General features: G+C 41.4%; 2 protein-coding genes across 2 annotated transcripts; both read left to right on the top strand.

The window, feature by feature from the left end:
- Positions 1 to 1,017: 1,017 nt before the first annotated feature.
- Positions 1,018 to 7,886, top strand: mogat2 (monoacylglycerol O-acyltransferase 2). Its single transcript, XM_047020579.1, has 6 exons — positions 1,018 to 1,242; positions 2,099 to 2,277; positions 5,338 to 5,542; positions 5,781 to 5,955; positions 6,356 to 6,555; positions 7,046 to 7,886. The coding sequence occupies exons 1-6, from the start codon at positions 1,149 to 1,151 to the stop codon at positions 7,198 to 7,200; spliced, it is 1,008 nt and encodes a 335-aa protein (XP_046876535.1). The 5' UTR covers positions 1,018 to 1,148; the 3' UTR covers positions 7,201 to 7,886.
- Positions 7,887 to 10,517: 2,631 nt separating this feature from the next.
- Positions 10,518 to 16,500, top strand: dgat2 (diacylglycerol O-acyltransferase 2). Its single transcript, XM_047019969.1, has 8 exons — positions 10,518 to 10,822; positions 11,809 to 11,937; positions 12,223 to 12,330; positions 12,444 to 12,514; positions 14,330 to 14,534; positions 14,869 to 15,043; positions 15,648 to 15,850; positions 16,218 to 16,500. Exons 1-8 carry the CDS (start codon positions 10,783 to 10,785, stop codon positions 16,370 to 16,372), a joined length of 1,086 nt encoding a protein of 361 aa, XP_046875925.1. The 5' UTR covers positions 10,518 to 10,782; the 3' UTR covers positions 16,373 to 16,500.
- Positions 16,501 to 17,943: the final 1,443 nt, after the last annotated feature.

Genomic DNA, 17,943 nt, shown 5'->3' with positions numbered 1-17,943 from the left:
CCACGTCTCTATTCAGTCGCAGTTTTTCCTCATTATTTCAAAGGAAGGATGACGTTCTTATGTAGGCCCACTGCATCATGTAGGCTACTGCAACATTTCTATTCGTTTAGAATTGAAATGGAAACTTTGCAAACAATAATAAGGGTGTGCAAGAGCCATGTGAGCGAAATTGCATACATATTAAATGTGTATTATTACAAATGTACATGGCAAGTTCACATTCGTTTAAAGAATAATAAGTCATTCATAATTGTGCAGGATGTTGCCAACCGCAGGAGGTGGCCTTTGTGATTAGGCCCAAAGGTCTTGTTAAAAATTGACAGATGGCATCAGCTCTATAGCTGGTCGAGATAAATAATGCCAACACATTTCAATATACTTCAGTCCAGTGTGTCCTTTTTGTTAACATGGTGTTAACAACGTAAACCAAATTAAGTGTAACTCTCTACTATGTCAATTTTAAATATATTTTGCCAATTTGGACACCGGCCATTCATTTGATGTTATACCTGGACAAAAAACATATTCTCTCTCACATTTGATATTAATTTGATATCATATCTGGACAAAATGTCAGCCTTCTGGACACATGCCATTCATTTTATACTATATCTGGACAAAATGACAGCCTGCTGTACACTGGACATTAATTTGAAGTTGTACCTGGTCAAGAAAAGTCAAGATTGCTTGCATTTGTTACATTCCTATGAATGCTGATTATTTATGATTCCTTTGTTCACAGTTAACAAGTACGTTGGGCGGTAACATAGGTGCTGGTGACTGTATTTTTAAACAGATGTGAGACAGTCAGTCAAAATCAATAGCAGACTGACTGTACTGGACTGTCTACAGTAAAGTCAACACAAAAATGACTTGGACATTACCCATTTAGTTCAAATATTCCTAAATGAATATTAGCTGTTCGGATTTTATGTTATAGTAAAGGTTGTGGCAGCTGCAGAGAGGTTAAAAGTCAAACGCAATACAGCTTGAGAAATTAAAGCTTTTTTTTTTTTGCAAAGATGATTGTGATAAGATGTGTTGTTGACTTTGGACCCACTTTGCTCAATCCTTCCTGGGTGTCAGTTCCCGTCGTTGGCTGCCTGTCACAGTGGTAGGTTCTCCTGCTCTCTCTTTCTCTACCCACCATGAAGATCGAATTTGCCCCAAAAGATGTGCCCCTTAACCGGAGACTGCAGACAGCTTCTGTGGCGCAATGGGTCTTCTCCTTTATCCTTCTGGGTAAGTATCTTGCTGTGTATATTGGAGCTGTGTCTGTGTCTGTGTGTGTGTGTGTGTGTACCACATGGACTTTGAATCTGAGAGCCTGCAGCAGGTGCAGTCTCCTTAGCCTCCCAGCCTTACTGTACCAAATAGGGAAGCAAGATTTCATGTCAGTCCTGTTTGCTCAAGGAGTTGCTCATTTTGAGAGGAGATATGTGTGTTTGACCAAATGACCTCTGAATACTTGGGAGTAAGTCTTAGGGAGCAAGTGTGGTGCATACATCATTAATTCTGTTTAGACGAGAGGTAATGTCAAGTATGGTTTACACAGTAGAACATCCATGTATGGACTGCCAGGGCTGGTGATCCAATTTAGCCAATGTATTAAATTGTATTATATTGTGATTTCCTGCAATAAGGTATGAAACAATGTACCCTGATTCAAAGACAGTGAAGAGGAAACATGTGTAAGTGAAGGTTAGAGTTTTTTACTGAACATTTGACTTAACAAGGAAAGACTTTTCAGCCAGTAGCTGCAATGAATGTTCACGTCTTAAGACTTCCTGGTTGTAGGTCACGTGATCAAGATATCACACCAGAGTATGTCAACAGGGTCAAGAGATACAAACTGTACTGACGATCCTTCACCTGCAAAGACATATCTGAAAGAAAATTTGAAAAACACAGTGGTTCAGAGACATTGGTTCATTTAATCATATGGAAAAAATGTATTAATGAACAGATGGCCAACGGTCAACAGAACTACCTTCAATGTACAACATTTCTGATCTTTTTTTTAGTTGAGACCTGCATATCTAACACGTGTCAAACGATGTGTGTGTGTGGTCATGCTTGCATATGTGATTTACTACAGCCCCACTCTGCATCGTGCTGTTCGTCTTCCTCCTGTTCACACGTTTTTGGCTGATCAGTGTACTGTACGCCGTCTGGTGGTTTGTGGACTGGGAGACTCCGTCCCAGGGTGGCCGCAGGGTGCCCTACATGTGTGGCCTCCGCATCTGGAACTACATGAGGGACTACTTCCCCATCCAGGTGAGAGTCTGTTTATACTTGAAATGCTTTGAAGTTCTCCGAAAGGACTGTGATTTAGATGTTTCCATCGAGCGTATGTAGAAAGATAATTGACCTTTGTTTATAGGCGAGACCCTATCTCTATCTCTCTGTCAGTAAACTGCGTTCTCATCTAAACTCTAACCCTATTATTTGGACTTGGGTTCAGTCCAAATAAACCCCTCTGGGTTTCTGAACTGGCAGTGGCTTCTTCTTGCTTATCTATTTATCCGGCCAGGCAGAAGGAGGCAGACAAGGCCACTGATAACGTCAATGATGGAAGGAGGTCTCAAATTTGTATGGAAGTGGAATATGTTGAACACACTCCAATAGAATTCTATTCTCTGATACCAGTAAATGTATGGTGTCACAGTGACTTGGCAGACATCATTTTTACTTTGTTGATATTCAGGTGTGACATGACCAAAATGAGAGGGTGTCCGAATGAAGCCAATGGACTTAACAGCGACAAGCATGGCTTATGAGAAAAGGGAGTATTTTGTGGGAGTTGCTGTCCTCTGTAGTTGATGGGTGTTGTCTCCATCTAGTGGTGATATGCAGAATGTGCATATAAACAATCCCATGATGGATATTAAAGAGGAGGTTAATAATAATCCTTTCACGTGTTAAATTCAGCAGATGCTTTAATATAAAGCAACAGAAAACTGGATAGTTTGACTAAAACGATACAGATATTTAAAATCAAACTTGAATGTGATGATGTTTACGGCACAGTGCCATCAGTTGCCTGAGTGAGAGCTCCATGCTCTTGGCCTTGAATGGCTTTTAAACTTTGGTCACATCTGATAAGAACGAAAAAATCAACAACAGTATATCTCTACACTTATATTAACCTTTTCAGTTGGCATATGGAGTCTAGCTATTCCATTGTTTTAGTTTGAGTTTTGGAGGCTATATATCAAATTATCCCCCAAATGTGTTTTTCATTATTTCTGGGAAGAACCTTTTTTTAAAAGACCAAAACAAACCATGTGTATCTTATGCTTTATGATTGCATTTTATGTCAATCACATTGTTTAGATATGGGTTTGTACTGTAGGTTTTAAGATTGAACATAACGTTGTAAAGAAGTCTTTCAGATAATTTGATTATTATTGAAAACAGCAGATTTACACAGTAGATAATCCATATCTCACTGTTTGTGTGCTTATCAGCATGTTACTACAGTAGATATTGTATATCTTAAATAATCCTTATCTTGTGTACCTAGCACAGTGCATGTCCCCACTATTTTCTATTAAACTTTGTACCGGTTTTAGGAAGTAAACATATGTGCATACCTCCGAGCAGTGGATAGAAAACTGCTTATTGAAAGTTTTTGTACGTAAGTCAAATAGAGTTTATATGTCAGTTCGATTCTTCCTCCAGCAGAACACACTGGCTCACTTAATCATGTAGTTGCGCAGCTTTAAAACCACGTACTTTCCTACAATTCCCATGGAAACAACACAACCATGAATTTCCAGAAAAAGAAATTCCCAGAGAATGTAAAAAAGAACCGCAAATGACTTTGAGTACTTTCCCCATGCTACGCGGACAGGACATATGACTTTATGCATTATTAGTGATGAAAAAAAGACCATGAAGTGTCTGTTCCTATGAAAACAGCCCTCCTTTAAAGAGACTAATCCAGTTCATTAAAGTCTGCTTTCTGCCACAGTCTATAATCAATCCCTTTGGGCCTCAGTCAGATCCTTCACCAGCTGATCTCCAGAATTCCTTATAGGGACACAAGCACTTCAAAATCCACTCGTCATCGAGTCATAACAAATGGAATGACGCCATCTAACACAGTGTGTAAATAGGGCTCAGGATTAAACATGTACACAAGTTTTACGTTATCTAAGTCCATCTCCCTTAAAAAAAGTTCTAGCAAAACTGCACATGATGAAAGCTACATACAGATAATTAGGAGAGTTATGCGGAAGCCAGGGTTTAGGGGGAGATGTTATTCTGATGGGGTCCGTTTTTCATAGGACAACCGTTTTGTTTGTAAACACCAGCTTTGTTCAATGGAGGAACCGGACCAATGATTAACCGTGTGAATATGTGGGGGCTGCCGTTTGGATCCAAAATAATGAGTAGCTACTAAACAATGTACTAGTGTTCTCTCTCTCTGTCTCTTTTTCACTCTTCCTCTCTCTTTTTCTCTCTGCCCTCTCTCTCTATTGAAACAAGCTCTATACAGATCTAAATAGTATCTTCCCAAAATTGAATCAAAAGGCTAATAAAACTGAAAAGGTAGCGTTGTGATGAGAATGATATCCAGTAGCTGATTAAATACAACTCAGTTTGTTCTTGGTCAGCTCTTACTGTGACCTACTTTTGATACCAGGAGCATGACTTGCGAAATCCTCAATCGAACACAAACATTCAAATCACAGCTATAATAAAAAAACAAAAAAATGTACCGACACACTGTGATTCCAAGAACTTCTCTTTTTTTGCTCAGTACAATTCAGTGCCGATACAGTAGCAGTTGACCTGTATGATAGTGGTTCTACAAACGCATTGGCCAACAGAAAATAGAATACTTGAATCAAATTTAAATGTATTATTTACTGTTATGCACTGATTTTGTAGACTTGCATACATATTGACAACTATAAGTAAGGAAGTACATTTTAACTTACGATATGTAAGTATACTTTCAGATTTATAACTTTTTTAAATAATTTGCTTGGGTGACCTTCAACAGTTATTGATAAACAAAAAGGTACCTTCAAAAATGTTTTGACATGAGGGAGAGATGCCCAGCAGCATCTGTGCCCTACTTGATGGGTAACCTTGACCGTACTGGTTGAGCTCCCAGGTCAGGTGAGATATCCTCTCCTCGACTACATCCAGTGTGAACGTGCCATGCCCTGCAATTCCCAACGTGACAACAAAACAAGAAGACAGAAAAGCAAACAGAAAAATCATAAAAGTTGAGTTTTTTTTAGGAGAGTGTTTTTAGTGAGGTGTCTTGGTGCTCGACTGTTTGGTTTCACCATGAAAAGTGTTACTGTTTTCTGTTTGCAGCTGCATAAGACTGCAGATCTGGACCCCAGGAACAACTACATCCTTGGCTTCCACCCTCACGGAGTCCTGGTGGCGGGAGCCTTCACCAACTTCTGCGTCTACGCCACAGGCTTCAGGGACAAGTTCCCCGGCTTCACCTGCTACATGCTCATGCTGCCTCTGTGGTTCAGAGCCCCCTTCTTCAGAGACTACATCATGTGTGCAGGTCCGGGCCACATACAATTCAGCATGTTTACTGGTTTCATTGGGAGCAGGTTCCCAGTCAATTGATGGTTGAACTGCCCTTGCGTAGAGAATAGCCCTTTGTTGCTGTTGCTCAACTTATGGTGTTAACAACGTACGAGAGTGTATGTGTCTTTTACGTGGAGATCAGTGAATGTATTAAGCTCTCATACTCGACTACAAAACATGCCTGATGGAATCTGTCTGTTTGTCTATCCCAGGGCTGATTCCTTCAGACAAGGGGAGCGCCAGTTATTTATTAAGGCGAAAAGAAGGCGGTAATGCCGTGGTGATAGCAGTGGGCGGAGCCCCGGAGGCCTTGGATGCCAGGCCTGGTGCCTACATCCTGCTGCTGGCCAAGAAGAAGGGCTTTGTTAAACTGGCAATGGAACATGGGTAAGACAAGAGCCGGGCTCTTATAATACTACTTTTTTTTGTTTTTCTAAGGGGAAACCCAACATCAGAAAGTAGACACTTTCACTCTTAGGAAATCAATTGTTCATGGTTTAGGCAACTGTGTGATTCTATTAATCACAGTCAGATGCATTGTTAAGCCTTCCTCACATGTGAGCAAACAGGACCCAACTGACACGAGTACAGTATATGTCAGAGTAGAAAACATTGCTGTTTCTACCTCAGCATGGAGGTGTGCAAGTGTGTTCTCAACGGTTAGGACAATAACAGACAGGTCTGTCACCGAATTGTGTATATTTGGCGGCCATTTTTTCTTGTCAAAGTTAAAATGAGAGAGCAGCTGTACTCATGCCAAACATATTTTCCACCATGCCTTCCCCAGGGCCCATCTGGTCCCCGTCTTCTCCTTTGGGGAAAACGAATTGTTCGACCAGGTAGAGAACCATCGAGGCACCTGGCTCCGCTGGATTCAGGAGAAACTGCAAGGGATCATGGGTATCTCTCTGCCTATCTTCCACGCTCGCGGTGTCTTTCAGTACTCCTTTGGTCTCATGCCTTACAGGAAACCCATCAACACTGTGGGTGGGTATCTGACTGCACACAACACAGCACATGCTCTATCCCAACTAAACTACCAACAGGCTACACAGGGGCTTGGTCACACAGCTATCGTACCAGTGACCGTCTACTATGTATGAAACCTTCTTCCAGTTGTTTGTTTTGGCAAGTTGTTACATTTTCAATCTACCGACAGTTTTACATAAGTGAGTGTGAGCAGCAGTGATTGAGTTACTTAAGTTTCAAACCGTCCACAGAGATATTGCTTTTCCATGAGATTGGGCTGTTTCACTTTTTAACTTATTGCATCAGTCTTCTGCAATCCCTCAGCAATAGCGGCCAGCGTGGGTCATTGTCCGTCTGTGGTCATCTGTTTGGCAAACTTTAGATGGCATTACGATATCTTAGTTAAACAGGGGCCGTCATCAAATCTAAAAGCACGAAGCACGCGTGTTGCACACAATGCCCTTTTTCAAGCGCAAGTGTGACTCTGTATTGTTTGACCTTATCACAGTGGGTCGGCCAATCCGGGTGGAGAAGAACGAGAATCCTTCCACAGAGGAGCTGGACGCCCTTCACAAGTGCTACATGGACGCGCTCTACAAGTTGTTTGAGGAGCACAAGGCCAAGTACGGAGTCGACGAGGACACTCACCTCAGTTTCGTCTGAGCAGGACATAGGACTTGGAGGGAGGAAGGGTTCAGAGGAGGAGGGCGAGAGGCAGAGTGGGGTGTGGAGAAGAGGATGTGGGGAGGAGAGGGAAGGAGGAAACCGCCTAGGGTTTCATCTAAAGACATTTATACCTGAGCACCCCGACTTTGAGAGGGAGAACAGATTCACTTTCATGTTTTCTTCCAAAAGAAAACTCTTGCTGATACGAGCACCAGCACATCCAAAATCATACTCCATACTCCAACTGCAGCAACAAGCATAGAGGGCCTCTGTGTGTATCATGTAGATAGGTTGAAGACACTAGAATATCAGTATTTTGTATAAACGGAGCATGTTGGCGAGTTGAAATCCCAACATGTCTAAAGATGAATTTGACCATATTTTTTATCACAGAAATTCTGTATAACACAGGAAATTGGGCTGAAAGTCTTAATTTCTTTACCAATGGTGGATATGATTTCTCTGGCGTATTTGTAGAAGGTATCAAGAGTGACACTGAGGACTATAATCATCTTGTCCCTATATTTCTTCACTTAATCCCCAGAGGAAGTGACATCTGTCTGGAGGATTTGTGACTTGTGTAATGCTTCAGATCCTTTCAAATAAAGTCAAAGGCTAAATGGTGCTGCACCAACACATTTAATAGGGTGATGCCCGCATTTACAGTATCAAGTCTATTGGTTCTCTGCATTCAATAATAAAATCTTGCAATATGTTGCATTCTTTTGAATAATAATAAAAAAATAAAGTGCAACACCCTCTTCTTTTTATATCATTTTTCTTTTTAACAATTGTGAAGTAATTTTGCTTTAATAGCTTCCAGTAAGAGATTATATGTCTCATTCACTATATGCCCACACCTGCCAATTAAGAATTGATTTATCAACGTAATATTATCTTTGCCAGATACAACTGTCTGTGAACTTTAGCTCTTTCAGCACTGGTACACTGTGTGGCATATTTCCACACCAGCAGAATGGCACAGTCTCACATTCACGTGGACAGTATCCAGACCGTTTCAACACAGCTTGACCTTGTTGGGAAAAGACAGGAGAAATATAGAAAGTTCAAATGAAATGATTAAGAAATGATTGAACGTAAAAGGGCCAAGAGAGATAGAGAAACAAGTGTGAACAAAAGAGAGAGGGAAAATGAATCCTCGCCATCCGCTCCAACATCTTCAGCCAACAATACGTGATGGGATGTTGGTATGGGAGCGACAGGGAGTATGACAGGGATGACAAAGGCTGACCACCTTGTTAATTACAGGTAAAGCATGCAGGTAATATGGAAAGAGCAGGCGGAATGGCAAATACACATTTTAAAGACATATTTGGGGAATTTGTCATGCTTTATTGGATAGTATTTACTGTAAGTGAACTGTGACTGCAAATGCAGCAAAGAACCAAGGCCAGATTCTAAACCAAGCCACCATGGTAAGGCCTCAGCCCTACATGGTACACACATTTATCCAGTGAGCTATGGATTGTGAAATACATCCCTTGTGGGACGTATTTCTGTACACAGCTGAACCCTGATGACATTGCTGTTGATTCTCATTTTATGAGAAAGGACAGCAAGCAGTATAATCTATAATATCACAATAAATGTTTCTATAAAGTGAACCATCAATAAGAGAATAAACCACAGGTGTTACAAATCAAGACGAGGGTGTGAGGGTTGGTGTGTTGTTTGTGAGACGGACTGACCTTATCACAGAAACACATCCGAAAAACAGGGGAGGAGATGTGAATGTCCCTGTTTAATGACCAGGTTTGAGCTTTGAACAGTGTCTTTTATCTGTGGCTCTGATACAGGAACCCCTCGATGGTAGCGTTGTCTCTCATTACTGTAGGGTTATTATTCACTTTTTTCAGGAACGGGCAAAGTACTCACTAAGGAATAAGGATAATAAAGACTCATGTTACACACACTGGTATCTCCTTGTGGGATATCTAATCTTAAAGGAGTCCCTTATTTAGCTTGTTGAAAGAAAACAGAGTGCACATACTCCTGTCCGCCTTCCTACAAGTATATCAATATAACACAACTGTTTCAGTAAGCTTAGTTTAGCTTCTAATCAATGTGGATTTGTGCTCCATTTTCTGCTTAAACACCCTCTAATCAACTGTCCCATATTGGACAGTACAGAGGGGAAGGCAAGCCAAAAACAATCTGTTTCACAAGTGACGCTCTGTAGTCAAGGATATCAGCCAGTCAAGGATATGGCTAGTTATCAGCCAAATTAAATTTTGATTCTGATCTGAACCCATTCGATATTTGCAATACGTCTAGACATGGGCCAGTCCCCCATCTGTGTTTGTATTGGCTAAAGAGCTAAGTAATGAAGCCTTCTGTTGCATTCATTTTTGTGAATGCTTGCAGATCTGAGGGACCCACAACATTATGGGGTAACAACACAATACAGCCATGGCAATTACTGTAAATCAACCCCCAATTAGCGCCTGGGAGCGTGGGATTTCTTTTTTCCCCTAATAATTAATTGAAACAATTTATCAAAATAATTTTGTTTAACAATATTGTGCAGGTTCCTGCAAGCCTTTCGGAGTTCCATTCATTGCAAAGGGTAGAGTGCATCAAAAGCATGAGACAGTCAGACATGCAGGGAGACATTTTGAAACAACATGCCCAGGGATGAGGAACACAGAGCAATGGCACAAAACCTTTTTGTCAAATGTTTTACCTCAATTTCACTCACTTTTATTTACCCTGGGTTCTGGATCCGCACAGAACATATGAAACATAGCTGTGTAATGTGTTGGGGGCAGACTGACTGAAATATGAATCAAAATTGTCAGTCTTTCTGGATACATCCATATTGGAATCTCCTTTTCAACAGTTGCAAAAAAGGGTATTGCCACATGGATAAAGTCTGAAGACTGTTTTGACATGTTTATTCATTATCTTCACTCAGTTTTATATCAATGATTGACCTTGATAAAAGCTTACTGAGGCTAGTTACTGTGCGTGCCAGGCTGGGCATGGGAGCAGGAGGCATCGTACAGGAGGAGGGAAGGGCATGCCGCTAAACCAGTGCCAACATGCAGATTGACCACACATTGGTCGAAATTTTAATGCCTCAATCTGCCTGTTTATTATACAAAACTCTGTATTAGAGAGACAGTTTCTGTTGATTGGACACACAGTTGGGATTAAATAAAACGGCATAACCTACTTTGGTCAGTGTTCATGTTATTTGTTGGTTAGAATGGTCAAAACATGAACATTGACCGTTACAGGCTACACGTGACCGTCCACTACCTGATAAATACACTACCCCAGGAGGGTCGACCCCACCGCAGTCCAGAGAATACTTCAGTTCTCAGCCGGTTTTCCCCCGCCGCAGACCATTTCAGTTAGCACATCAGTTTGGACATCTGTAAACATCGTTGGTTGCGCACTCGTTGGTGGCTCCTCCCCGTACTGGTTAAATGTCTCCTCGGCTCGTCACTTCATTGCAGTCGAATGCAGTCATGACAGAGGGGCTGTAGAGTGAAACAACTTCATTGCAACAAGTATTTCTGAGTTTTGTCATCTGTGTTTAAGAGAGCCTCAGTTATGAAGACCTTACTTGCTGCCTACTCCGGTGTCCTTAAAGGTAAGCACTAAACCATCGTTAAATCGCACTGTGTATACGAATGTGTCATTCTGCCCCGTAGATATTGTGTTAATTGGATCCACCTGAAAATAATCGAATCCTAATTGTTTAATTCTTTGAGAAACCAAGACTACCGACACCAATTAAGAAGAGTATACATTGTGTATGGACATTTGGACTAAGGCATGATTTTGGTATTGCCATTTACAGGAAAGATTTTCCACGTTTTGGCAGGGGTTTGTTTAGCAAAACATATGTTTTGTAGACACTCTGTAGCTTCATTTCGATAGAAATGTCTGCTAAATAGCTAAAATTCAAATGTACTGGAGAATGCAGACCAGTCTGGTTTGGATGGCCTCAGGAACCAGGGAGTACCAGGGACCAGAGTGTGAGAGTAGACAGCAACACTGCTGTAGTGGCTGTTACCTGGACCCTTAGGCAGGTGTTGGTCCTGGATGATATCCCTGCCTGACTGCACTGGTAGAGTGAAAGTCTTTGCCAATATGGCAGAGGGTTATTTACAGACCTCAAAGATGGGATTACTAGACTCTGTTATCCAGTGGGGAGGCTCTTCTCCTCAGGGATGGCTGAATTGTGTGGCTGAACAGCATTAGTTCTCCTCAGTCACTCCTGATCTCTGCTATTACATTAACGGCACACATCTAGCTGTGCAGTGGAAAAGTAGCTTTCTTTTTTTTTTTTATCAGTTGGTGAGCGGGCTATGCTGGTGAGTGACCCAGGTCCTCATTGGTTACAGAATAACCTCCTAAAGTCTCATCTGTTTAGTTTTCTTTGGAACTGCCTCAGTTTTCTGTGTAATTGAAAAAGATAATCCAGGAATCCAATCGCTACACTCGTTATCTTCTTACTGTGCTCACGGACTGTTTGAACACGAAGGCATGACTGCTTTTAATCCATGTGAAAAATGTGTGTTATGTTTCTAAGAGGTTGTTTGTCCCCCACCTCCCCTGATCTCCTTCCTGAAGGCACCGGCACCAGCCTTCTCTCAGCCCTGCAGGACCTGCCCTCCGCTCCTTGGCCTTCCAGATCCAAGATGGAGAAACATCTACAAGTCATCTCTGTGTTGCAGTGGGTCCTGTCTTTCCTGGCCCTGGGTGAGCGTGTGTGTGTGAGAAAGAATGTATGCATGCTCCTTAATGTCTTTGTGGCTTCTGCAAACTGTTAAAATACACAAGTTTATTTCTATACTCTAATTCTAATAAGCAGGTCAAGCCTGTAAGCTTCCCAGCCACTTTGTATGGCATTATTTTCTCAGAATAGCATTTCCAGCGAAGGGGAGGTCGTCGACAGCCTCAAATGTAGTGTTTTCTATGTGACATAAGTCACCTACTGCCATAGTCACTGAGATGTTCATCCCTGACACCCTTCCCTCTCTCCAGGTGTTGCCTGCACAATACTGCTCATGTACATGTTCTGTACAGACTGCTGGGTCATCGCTGCCATGTATACCGCCTGGCTCATATTTGACTGGAACACTCCAAAACGAGGTAGGTCTCCCCATATGTTCCACAGCTAACATGGTGGAGGAGGTGGTCTTATTTGGTTTTGATGATCCATGATGATCCATGGTCTGAGGTACCTTTCTTTCCTTTCCCCCCAGGTGGCAGGAGGTCCTCTTGGGTGAGGAACTGGACCATGTGGACTTACTTCAGAGACTACTTTCCAATCAGGGTAGGTGTTGTTCTGCCCTTGAATGTATGGGAATTAGTGTTGTACTATTATGTAAAAGGTTGTTATTGTATTTTACATGGTTATCTTTCAAAGAACTGTGTACTTGTTGTGTAGCCTATGGAAAAAGCTATGATGTAATGTACTCCTTTAGCTGCACAGATAGAAGTTAACGATCAGTAATACACTGATTATGCTGCTGAGTCCTAGTAGCACAGGCTTGCTGGGCGATAAGATGTCTGTTATTGGAGTCAGTATCATCGATTTGGCTTTCGACTGTTCCTTTCCCTGTTGATTATTACGTCGGTTGAGTGTTAGACTTCAGTCTACCTGATAAGAGAATGCAGTTGATGAGTTGTTTATTTTACTTGAAGTCTCTCTTCAGTTGCTCCCTCCTGCCTAAACACTTTTTCTTTTTAGGAAATCGCCATAAAGATTTATTTCAGTTTAGTACTTCCACTTGTATAAGAAACCTTTTTAATTGTTTTGTCAGTCCTGCAATGCTGTGGGAAAAACGGCCATTGACATTATCTGAATTTGTAGCAATGACCTTGATGAAACATTTGAAATGCATTTTGCTGCAGTTTACAGGAGTTGATAAAAAAAAATTTATGAGCACACTCCTAAATCAGTTTTGGGATTTTTTGATTACCAGGATGCTGCTTTTTTAAATCTTTTCTCTCTCTCCCTTCTCAACTGTTTGTTGGCCCCTTATACCAAAGAATATAAAGTAGCCTATATTAACCCTCTGTGGTCTTACCAAGTTTGTGATTTCATACTCATTTACCGTAATATCACAATTACAGCAAAAAAATGAGTTTAGCCCGTCGAAAACACTTGACAAGCAAATACAAGGAGCCTTGTTCCACATTTGTTTAGAATAAAGGTGAAAAGCCAACATAATCAATAATGAGTCATTATTATTAACACTGGGCAAGTCCTTGCTGTCTTTGGAACTTGAACTTTGTTCTGTTCTGTGCTTTTTTTGTTTTACAGCTGTCTGTCTCGGTGTCATGATGAGATAATTTTATACTTTATGGTTCAATATATGTCAGTGAATGCGATCGGTTTATTTGATTAGAGGTGTACATGTGGCTACAGATTCTGTTGACCAATGGACAAGCTCTCCTTGCGTCTTCCTGAATGTTAAAATTTTAAAAACTTTACTTGCCATCACCAGATAGTAGATCCCTTTACATCTGTCATGCCATCTCTGCAGCAGCCCTCCAGCAAATCTCGTGGAGGTCCTGTCAGCTAATGTGCTTATGCAACAGCCCTGTTTGACTAACCTGTATGGGAACCCTGTGCACATATCTCTGTTTGGATCCAAGCATGTTTTGTGTGTTGGGGGTCTCACTTCACTGACCATCTGTCACCATGACATAAAACGGAAATATAACTACTTAAAATTAACGTTTATATAACAACTTAGTTTTATTTTAACAAGATAAACAATTGAACAGAATGGTTTATTGGCAATTACTTTTATTGCTGTTCCTGGGCATGAAGATAAGTAGGTCAAATCAGCTTCAGGCTTCAGCTAAATACACTGCACCAGAATGCATGGCTACTGTCCTTGGACACTTACAGAAGCTTGCCAGGCTGACATCCTTGCTTCTTCTCTTTGCTGCGAGACATGCATCACCTTCAAATGTCTGTCAGTTCTTGTGTGGATTGTGAATTGACTTGAAAATGCATTATCAACTGAATGGTTTTTATAAACTGAGTTTCTTCAACTCATGGGCCTTCTACCTTTTTTTGTGTTTGTTTACTGAACTAAAGTATTCACGAACCCCCTTTTGTCTTTTTAATTTTCAGCTCATAAAGACCCACGACCTTCTGCCCAGCCGTAACTACGTATTTGGCTACCATCCCCACGGCATTTTCTGTTTTGGTGCCTTCTGTAACTTTGGGACCGAGGCCACCGGTTTCTCCAAGAAGTTCCCAGGCATAAAGCCCTCCCTGGCCACTCTGGCCGGAAACTTCCGTTTGCCGGTGCTGAGAGACTATCTGATGTCTGGAGGTGAGCAGGTTGAGGGTTTCTGCCTTGTGTGGAGGCGTCTGTCCTCTGCACTGTTGATAGCCCAACGCAGATACAGCACAACTGTTATCTTGGAGAACTGAGCTTTGTCCTGTTGCTCAGCTCGAACATGCTCCCCGTCTCTCTCTCGGACTATATTCGCTGGTCCGCTATTACAGAGTGCTTTTGCTGAATTTGAAATTCTCAGTATTCTTATGAAAGTACAAAATTCAGTGGCCAATCATTGCTTTTTGAACTGCCACATTCCCAATGGCAGAATACTTTAATGTATGTTTGTTTGAACACTGTGTTAAATCATCTTAACCTCCCACCCCAGGCATCTGCCCAGTGAACAAAAACTCCATCGACTACCTCCTCTCACGGAATGGCACTGGAAATGCAGTGGTCATCGTAGTCGGGGGAGCGGCTGAGTCGCTGGAGTGCCGGCCGGGCCTCAACACGGTCACGCTGAAGAACCGAAAGGGCTTTGTGAAACTGGCCCTTCAGAAAGGGTGAGATTAACACACACACACCTCCTAAAGCAGAGCTAATCCAAGAACATGGGGGTATGACAACAAAGACTGAACTGCTGACTCACATCACAAAGATCCATGACTCACAAATGGGCAAAAGAATGGTGAACATAAAGTTTTGGCAAATCCTGATTACACGTGGTGATTGGTACAGGTGGATTGTTGCTAAAATAAACACACAAATAACACAACAAAGGCCAAGAAACTGGATAGGAACAGCGAAATCTGTGAGCTAACATTGGAATTCCCTGTGCAGCACACAAACGCTGAAGGTCGGATTGGCAACGCTAAACCAAACAAACTTACTTCAGAAATAAATCGTCTGGTCACGGATTACAGATACCCTGGTTGTACCTTGTCTAAGGAGCTTGGATTTTTGTTAAGTAAATGTAACAATGCAGTTATGTAGACCCTTGTTCATAACACGTTGGGTAACGGCATATACATAACGTTACACAGTATTCTAACGGAGGTGTCACCGTTTCATGTCTGTGAGTGTAAACTACAGTGACTGGAATATACAGCAGTTAACTCATCTGTGGGTGACATGAAGAGGCTAATGATGCCCTGTTGATTCTTTCAGAGCCGACCTGGTGCCGGTGTACTCCTTTGGAGAGAATGATGTGTACAAGCAGGTGATTTTCGAGGAGGGGACCTGGTGGAGGTGGGCTCAGAGGAGACTCCAGAAGCTGCTGGGCTTTGCCCCCTGTCTGTTCCATGGCTGTGGTCTCTTCTCCTCAGACAGCTGGGGCTTTGTGCCTTACAGCAAGCCCATCATCACCATCGGTTAGAAAAGCTCCTTATTTCTTTGGGGTTCAGTTAGTGGAGGGGATCATAATAAGAATATATCTTTCATTAATAATGCATTGTCAGAATTTAAGTAATCTTACATATATGTATTTTACTTATTAGATGTATTAGTTAATTATATGTATTTGGAATTTGTGTTCATCTTTGAGTGCAATGAGTGTAGTGATTTCACAATCAGTATCAGAAAGTTGTTCAAGGACTTGTTCCTGTTCATCTTTGTGAGCAGGGCCATCCACAGTCAATATTTACACCAGCCAATATCCAGTACTTATTAATGTTTAACGTTCTGGTTCTCGACTTCTGATGTACCACCAACACGCACATGCATATATTTATTTTTCAGTTGGTGAGCCAGTCACAGTGCCAAAGGTTGAGGAGCCGACCCAAGATATGGTGGATCTGTATCATGCCATGTACATCCGGTCCCTCTGCACCCTCTTTGACAAGCATAAGACCCGCTTTGGCCTGAAGGAGACTGACATGCTGCACATCCAATGAGAGGGATTCTCTGGGACCCTCTGACCTGTGACCTGTGACAGCTGCTTCAGAACCACCTCCTGGCTCTGACACGTTATTAAACTTGAATTTGTACACGCTAATGTTTTTGTAAAAACACTTTCAGCAGCCTCCTGTGCTTGAGTCTTTGTCTTCTGTTAAAGACAGGATTAGGTGGTGTTAAAGTCTTTGAAGTTGGTTATGGCAAGGTGCTATCAACCTAAAGGCCATAGTTATTTTTCATGACAGTAAAGAACGGGATGTAAAGAAATCTCCCACGGTCAGGTGCAGAACATCCTCTAGATGGCGCTACAAGGTGAAACTGCATTGAACAGGTAGCAAGGATTCTCCTCTTATGGAATTGTCCAAACCTACTATTCTCTTTGCTATACGCACAGACAATGCAATTGTAAGGTATTGGTTCACTACTGGGTCAATACTGGTTGATTTAGCCAAAGATCTGTTGGTCATTGACCTCCAGCCCCATCCCTCACCCACGTATATTCTGTTGGAACATGAAAACGAAGGAATTCTGTTCAATCAAATAAGGCTTTGCATATGTTGGGGAACACGTGTATATATTTGATTGGTGCCATTAAGTATTAATTGTGTTTTGTGCAAGAAGGAAAGTGTGCCTCACCTTATTATGGAAATGTGTACCTTTTGTCCTCCCATTGAAATGATCTATGCACTTTTTGTATATGTGATGACTCGCTGAGGTATTCACCCTTAAGATGCCTTATAAACCAGAATCTTCTTTTGAATGTTCTTGGTAAAAGAAATGCAGGACAATGCAAAATACAATATTTGTGCTGTGACGTTGTCATTTAACCCAAATTACTTTCCAGACACTAAAGGAATTGGCTGGCTTGCAGAATTGACATGTGCCTTGAGGTTCAGCAACACATTAGACCCAGAGGAGATGACTAAATATTATGGAGGTTAAGATTAGGATGATCAGGCAAGACCTGAGGTCTGTACCCCAGGGTACTGTTTGTTTTTTGAGGATGAACTGTTGATGAATGAGAAAATGATGAAAAGCAAGGGATAAGAAATAATGTGCTGTATGTGAAGACATTTGTTTTTGGCAAATGTGTAAAGATGTCAGGTCTTTGTCTTGCCTTAAAAGAAAGTTATAAATATCATCAGAGGTAACTAGCATTGGTATGTCATACCAAACAAAGTCTATCTACCACTGTCATGAAAATAAAATGATGGCACAAACGAATGGCAGTATCCTCTGATAAGCTGTTTTATTTGGCTTCACCTTTGTGACTTGCAAAAACCATTGTAAAGCTCAGTCTGATTAATGTGCAATACATGTAGTAATAAACACAGCACAGCTTTTATGTTGTGAATGGTTCATCACAATCTGCCTATTTAAATTCAATGTTTTGTATATTTTGCGAATAAAACATGTACATAGTTAATTGTTTTCCTTTTTTACACATATTCGTAGAATTACATCTGACTGAGTTTGGGTAATTCCTCAATATATTTTTCACAACCTCAATGTAAAACTAATCCTCAATACTCAATCATCCAAGAGATGAGGTGGATAAAAAGCTATTTAC

The sequence above is a fragment of the Hypomesus transpacificus genome, chromosome 5 (assembly GCF_021917145.1).
Source record: "Hypomesus transpacificus isolate Combined female chromosome 5, fHypTra1, whole genome shotgun sequence".
NCBI classification, from domain to species: domain Eukaryota; kingdom Metazoa; phylum Chordata; class Actinopteri; order Osmeriformes; family Osmeridae; genus Hypomesus; species Hypomesus transpacificus.
The sequence above is the reverse complement of the archived record's forward strand: the minus strand, read 5'-3'. Positions and strand labels throughout refer to the sequence as shown.

Excerpts from the sequence above, each read along its gene's own strand:
- mogat2 (XM_047020579.1), top strand. The coding sequence starts at position 1,149 with ATGAAGATCGAATTTGCCCCAAAAGATGTGCCCCTTAACCGGAGACTG. Across the intron at positions 1,243-2,098 it reads CTTCTCCTTTATCCTTCTGG|CCCCACTCTGCATCGTGCTG; the intron begins GTAAGTATCTTG and ends GATTTACTACAG. Across the intron at positions 5,543-5,780 it reads AGACTACATCATGTGTGCAG|GGCTGATTCCTTCAGACAAG; the intron begins GTCCGGGCCACA and ends TGTCTATCCCAG.
- dgat2 (XM_047019969.1), top strand. The coding sequence starts at position 10,783 with ATGAAGACCTTACTTGCTGCCTACTCCGGTGTCCTTAAAG. Across the intron at positions 12,331-12,443 it reads CTGGAACACTCCAAAACGAG|GTGGCAGGAGGTCCTCTTGG; the intron begins GTAGGTCTCCCC and ends CTTTCCCCCCAG. Across the intron at positions 12,515-14,329 it reads GAGACTACTTTCCAATCAGG|CTCATAAAGACCCACGACCT; the intron begins GTAGGTGTTGTT and ends TTTAATTTTCAG.